The sequence below is a fragment of the Bos javanicus genome, chromosome 9 (assembly GCF_032452875.1).
Source record: "Bos javanicus breed banteng chromosome 9, ARS-OSU_banteng_1.0, whole genome shotgun sequence".
NCBI classification, from domain to species: domain Eukaryota; kingdom Metazoa; phylum Chordata; class Mammalia; order Artiodactyla; family Bovidae; genus Bos; species Bos javanicus.
The window spans coordinates 102,407,972-102,413,971 of record NC_083876.1 but is presented as its reverse complement, the minus strand read 5'-3'; the positions used below and the strand labels follow the sequence as shown (position 1 = coordinate 102,413,971).

The following is a 6,000-nucleotide window of genomic DNA, read 5'->3' as shown; positions in this document are numbered from 1 at the left end:
CCCTGCCCTCACGCACGTCACAAGGGCACCCTATTGACACAAGGGGTGATCAGAGGATAGCCTGACACCCAGCGGCTGAGCGTCCGAGCAGCAGCCAAAGGGACTTGAACCCTTCACTCGCGTGTCTGTGCGATCGGGAGAGGGGATGTCCCCAGGGTCTGGGGACACTGCCTGTCACAGCAGTGATGCCCGGTGGGCTGATGAGTGGATGGGAAGGGGAGGCGAGAAGAGGGGTTCTGTTGCCAATGAGTCTGTGAACACTGTTAATATGATAGCAAATACCCTTAAATACATACAAAGTTTATTAAAAATAGGCTGCAAATGAAATACAGTAGAAATGGAAAACTACAGCAGGTCTGATGTCGTCTCCATAGTAACGCACAGTCATGAAAAGCACTTTACACATATTCACATTTGACCTAATTGTCCAAGGACGGCCACATCCACGGGAACGGGCTTACAATCACACATAGAGATATCCCTGCGTGTAAATATTCACACGTATTTGCATGTACTCATGTGTGTCTGTTGTTTTCTATATATTAACAGGATAACAGTTCACCTGCATCTTTCTCTTTAAAGAAGCTGTGGATTCAGTCTCCATAAGGCTGCCAGTGTTCTGAGACGTCGGGAGGCGCAAGCATGCAGATCCTTCATAAACACTTAGAACTGCTTACTCTCTTACTTGACGAGGGAAATGAGAGAAGCACACTTCCAGATACGAACGCTGACGGACACAGAAAATATGTACACGTGCGCTGTAATGACTTATCTCACAGCTCTGAGGAAAGTGACTTCTAGGGCAGACGCCCCCCCTTCTGGAAGTGTGCGTATCTTCCTAACACACCTATCGTTAAGAGAACAATACGGTGAAGTCGTCACCTAGAGCCGCAGCAGGGCTTGTCAGATAGAAAATCTGCTCATGATCACAAAATCACTGACTGTTTTAACATCACATAATATAAAACAAAGTGAGGTCCGTCTCCCCAACACCAGCCACATATTCACAGCTGAGAAGTGACAGTGCTAACTAATAATTCAATACATGAAAATTAAATAACTCTATTCGAATGTAAAAAAATAGCCTGAACTGCCACGAGTCTCTCTTACAGTATTTCAGTTACAGATGCCATACGCAATGGACCCTTCCTTCCCTGACAGCAGATCGGTATAAATCCAGTTCTCTTCTGAGTTTAACTTTCTGAGCGACAGCCGTGCGCGAGCGTTGCCTACTGAGCTCTCATCCTTCTCAGGTACTTTGGTTCCCATTCACGCCAACACTGTTAGCAGACATCCTCCTGTACAGATTCCCTTGGAAGAGTTGAAACATTTAGCTAACTTTCTAACTTACGCGCCATCTTCAAAATCACTAATGACTTATTGGCATAATAATCATCTGGTATTTATAAAAATAAAATTTTCTAAGCTTAAATCCTCAAAATTGTCTTCTTGGAGAAACTTGTTTTAATCGAACACTAGAGCTGATTTGGAGGGCTGCCCGTGGGGATGGCGCCGCAGCAGTCACGCTCAGGCCCGCCTGCCTCCCAGCTGCGGGCACGGCAGGCCAGCACTCCTTGGCAGGCGCACGTCCGCGCGTCTCCCTGAGGCCACGCTGACCCTCCTGCAGCTGCCGCTACATAGCGCGAACGACAGTCTGCGGAGTTCAAGCTACTCTGATTAGTGAACAGCAAGTTTTAGAAAAAGAATAGAAACAGGACTTCTCTGTGCTCCTTGGGGGGAGATGGGGGCGAAGACACATCTCAGGGTCTTCTTCTGCCCCTTTCCAAACCCAGACTCTAAAGAGACTGACCAGAAAGCTACTTTCCTGGGAGTCAGGTCATTAAGAAGACAGTGTCTAGAGACTGTAGAAATGACAACCTCTTGGGAAAGTAAAGCGCGATTTCTTAGTGATGGAACTCTTCCACATGCCAAGCCTTCCAGAAGCAGGCTCCCTGGGACCTGGGTCCTCAGGCGGCGCCGTCACCAGGACCCCGAGGGGCCGGGCTGGGCACAGGGCCACCTTACTTCGTGTTCAGCTCGTTCTCCAGCTCTGTTAACTTGCGAGAGGCCTTGACTTTATTGGAGACGTCGTGGCCTTGGGAGAAAAGGCGCTGGCGCTCCCTGAACGTCAGGTTTTCAGGGGCTCCGGGACCCCCGGGGACATCTGCTTCGTGGCTGCAGGAGGGACAGGCACAGTGTTATTTTTCAGAGTGGAAACCACCCATCAGCAGGTAGCTTGGCTCACGTAAAGGCAATTAGGTAAAACTTTCTAAGGGAGAGGCTCATTCTTTGTTTCATTCCGTCATAACCCTGCTGGGGATGTATTCAAACCCATATGGGAAAGGGCACAGTGTTCTCCTTAATTAATGTTCACTTTTCTCCAGTCACACCCGACTCTCAAAAAGCTAGTAACATCAGTGTTAGCAAGCAGACAATCCTTAGCAATTAAGTTTAACTGAAGAGGTACAGTTTTCAAATCCAGCACTTTAATGAGCCCTACCTGCATCTGACAGGCCTCTATCAACATACTAACGGACGGTGGTAACAAGTTACCCTGAGATATTAAAGATGTGTAAGAACGCTTTGGGCATCAGTAGTTCTGACTACACCTAGCTGAGGATGTCTGCTGAACTGCAGGGGGCGACCCTGCGTGGTCCGGCAGGACACCGGGGCTTTACCCGGGGCATCTTGCTCCTCTGGGTGGACGCAGACGGCAGTGCGTCCAGCTCCTTCCACAGTCCCCACCAGAAACCCTGGGGCCCGCGCACCACCCGAGGCAGAACCATACCAGCAACACCAAGTAAACAAAGCCTCTGTGCTCACACAACTCTGTACAGCGAGCAACGCCTGAGCTGACAACCAAGTCTCTGAAATTTGAGTCCAGCCTCACAAAAGGTAGTGCGAGAAAAGAAAAGCGCCCTCAGTGACCATGAGACAGCCGCACAGCACAGCTTCAGCGAGTACCTCTTAGGCGGTCTCTCTCTCGGGTCCCGATAAACATCATGGGCTCCAAAAACTGTCCCAGCAGGTCCCACGTAAGAGTTTGCTCCTTTTCCGTAAAAAGAAAAAGTCACAGTTAAAGTACCTGCGCTATTTCCAGAACCACACTCATGATGAAGATGCAGTGCTCAGGACCTCCTAAGTCCTGAAAAAGAAGCAGCGAAAGGCTCTTCGAGTCAGTGGCAGACACTCAATGGAAACCACATCCCTGGGTGGCCTGAGCAACCCCCTCACGGCCCTTGCAGGTGCTGAGAACCTGGCCCTCGGCCTTACTATTAGGGGAAACGTTAAGTCTAAGGGAGTAATAACTAGAAAGTTCAAATCAGGTAAAATGTGTAACTGACATGAATTCACAATAAAAATCCACAGATGGCAAAATTTTTCAGATACCCTGACACGAAGAACTTTCTCAGTGGATCACAGGGAGCAAATGTTCTTTTTCAGAGCAGTTACTGAATTCTCCCCACAAAATAAATGGCTATAATTCTTAAAACATTTGGGGGGGGTGGTGGGAAGAAGTCCTAAAACTCCCTAAGGTCTGATACTAATGCCGCAGACACAAAATCACTGACCAGAAACGAGGCCCGAGGCAGCATGGTGTGACTGTCAGACGCCTAGCCTGGGGCCCCGCGCTGCGGGTCAGTTGGCCAGTAACTGTGGGTGAGTGACGCCACCTGCCCACTTACTGAAGAGTGCTGCCCAAGATCAAAAAAGGTGACGCCCGTAAAAGCGTTAAACGCGTCCCAATACAAGTGCGCTAATGAAGACGGGCAAAATCGCAGTGCAGCCCATCAGTGCTAGTGTGCGTCTGTGAACCGCAGTGTCAGCAAGAAAATCGCACACTTCGGAGATCATAACCCAGGTCAGGGTGATACACGCTCCAAACACTCAGCAAACACGGACGGTGCTGCACACTGGGCTCAACAGGCCAGGAGGGACCACAGCACGTCAGGGCTAAAGTGACCCTTCTGCACAGGTGGCAGCGATGAGCCTATGCTTCTTTGCTCCCTTATAAAGAGGTGTCTTTTCCACGGCCGTGTGGGGTGCATCCCGGCACCCCTCCTGGCACTGCGTCTTGCTCGTGAGTCAGCTGGGGTACCCACAGCCAGGGCACAGGAGGGGTCCTCCGCCAAGACTCAAAGATGAAACAGAAAGACCTCTCTTGATAAATTATTGGCAGAGGGAAAAACTTTCCATTTTAATTCTATGTTTTTTCTTAAATTTGCCTTAAAAACGTTGTGTTTCATCTTTTGAGTTTTGATTGAGGAATGCTTGCTTGTTGCCACTAGTAAAAATCAATTGTTGAAAATTTTCAGAATTTTTGATCAGAGTATCAGAGAGTCTGGGCTGAGTGCCGCCCACAGATTGGAGAAACGGGAGTTGGAGGAGCACAGACAGGAATCACCCCCCACGCCGTGATCGGATCCGGATTCCAAAGCCAGTGCTGATCAGAGGGGACACGCTAGTGAGGGCGCCCTGGTCGGGCAGGCGGTGGGGGGCTGGGCCGCCCCGGCTTTACCTCGACCTCTGGAGTGGCTGGGCCGGGCGGGGCCGGGTTTGGAGGGAGGGGGCGGGGGCGAGCCGGCCCTGGGCCCGGTCCTGCTGGCGCCGGGCGGGGGCGGCCGGAATGGGCCGGCGAGGAAGATGCCATCTGAGACCGGGCGCGCCCTCCGCCCGGAGGGCCTGTCCTGACCTGCCGGCTCTTCGTCCTCGTCCTCCTCCTCATTGTAGGCCACGAACTTGGCGGTGTAGAGGGCGTCCGGGGAGAAGGCCTGCGTCTGCAGGTAGGAGGCGGTGCGCTGGGGCGGTGGCGGCGGGCCGGCGGGCTCATAGCCGCGCGGGAGTGGCGGGCGGCCCAGGCCCGGCTCCTCGGGCTCCAGCAGCCGGCGCTCGGCCTCCTCATGCTGTCGGCGCCGCTCGGCCTCCAGGCGGCTGTAGTAGCCGTCCTCCTGCCGCCTCTGTGGCCGGGAGACAGAGGGCAGGTCAGCGGGCAGCAGGGGGGGGGGGTCTGCCCCAGGGTCCCCCCAAGCGCCAGCGACTGCCGTGGCAGCGGGCAGCTGGGCCTGGACAGGGAGCTGCTGACACAGAACCAGGCGGAAGCAGGAACGAACCCTGGGCGCCTCTCCTGCTTTCAGTGGGATTTCCACTTACCTGTCGCTCCTGAGTTTAAAGACAAAACCGAACCATAACTAGGCTCTGACTGGCACCTGCGGAGGGCCAGCCCCGGCCCCGCCCCGGGGCGCGTGGAAGAAGGGCAGGCCTAAGTCGCTCGTTTCCAGTGACCAAAGGGGAAAATAACAGGAAACCACACTGTCTCTTCCCAAGGTGACCACCAGTGAACACGCGCCCCCCCCCCCCAGCCCTGAGTGTGTGTCTCCCTGCCAGACAGGAAATCGGAGAGCCAGGCACAAGAGCAACAGCAGCGGACAGTCCAGTGTATTTCGACACATACTGTACATTTCTTCTGACGTACATCTAGGTGCGCAAACTACAGTTGACAGCGTTAATTTAACATTGAAAAGGGTAACAACACAGTTTTGTTAAAGGGTGACAACGGTTCCAGAACCCAAGAATAAAAGCGAAGAAAGCAGTGGAAAGACCAAACAGGACCACCTGCCTTAAGCTGAGGTGGGCTCGGGGCTGCAGACTTTAAACCCACGCACCTGGGGCAGCCAACGGCGCAGAGCTGTTGGCATCAGGGGCAGAGCTTCCAGTCCTCGCGTCACCGTGCACGCTTTGGCCACCACCCACTCCACACGCACGTGCGCGCATACACACACACAGACTGAGCACACACAGTCAGAGCTCTGCCTTCCAGGGGCGGGGGAACGCGCCAGCACACACGCCAGCCTCGTCGTGGCCCTGACCACTTTTCACGCTATGCTGAGCCATCCGGAAGGAAAAGCACTTTCATCTTATTTCCACACAGAATGAGCGTTCCCTTACAGAGGAGATCCAATCTGAACGAGCTCTGCGGACTCTGAGCAGAGCCGTCGGGAG

General features: G+C 53.2%; 1 protein-coding gene across 15 annotated transcripts in view; it reads right to left on the bottom strand.

The window, feature by feature from the left end:
- Positions 1–279: 279 nt before the first annotated feature.
- The window catches only part of AFDN (afadin, adherens junction formation factor), a 113,585-nt gene continuing 107,864 nt past the window's right edge, over positions 280–6,000 (bottom strand). For 14 of the 15 annotated variants that reach the window (XM_061428561.1, XM_061428571.1, XM_061428572.1 and 11 more), the window contains 3 exons: positions 4,694–4,958; positions 2,965–3,049; positions 280–2,175 (listed from right to left, as the gene is read on the bottom strand). In XM_061428561.1, coding sequence (XP_061284545.1) covers positions 2,022–2,175; positions 2,965–3,049; positions 4,694–4,958 — 504 coding nt within the window. In that variant the 3' untranslated portion in view covers positions 280–2,021. The remainder of the gene's footprint in view (positions 2,176–2,964; positions 3,050–4,693; positions 4,959–6,000) is intronic. The other variant, XM_061428574.1, reaches the window with a different exon arrangement.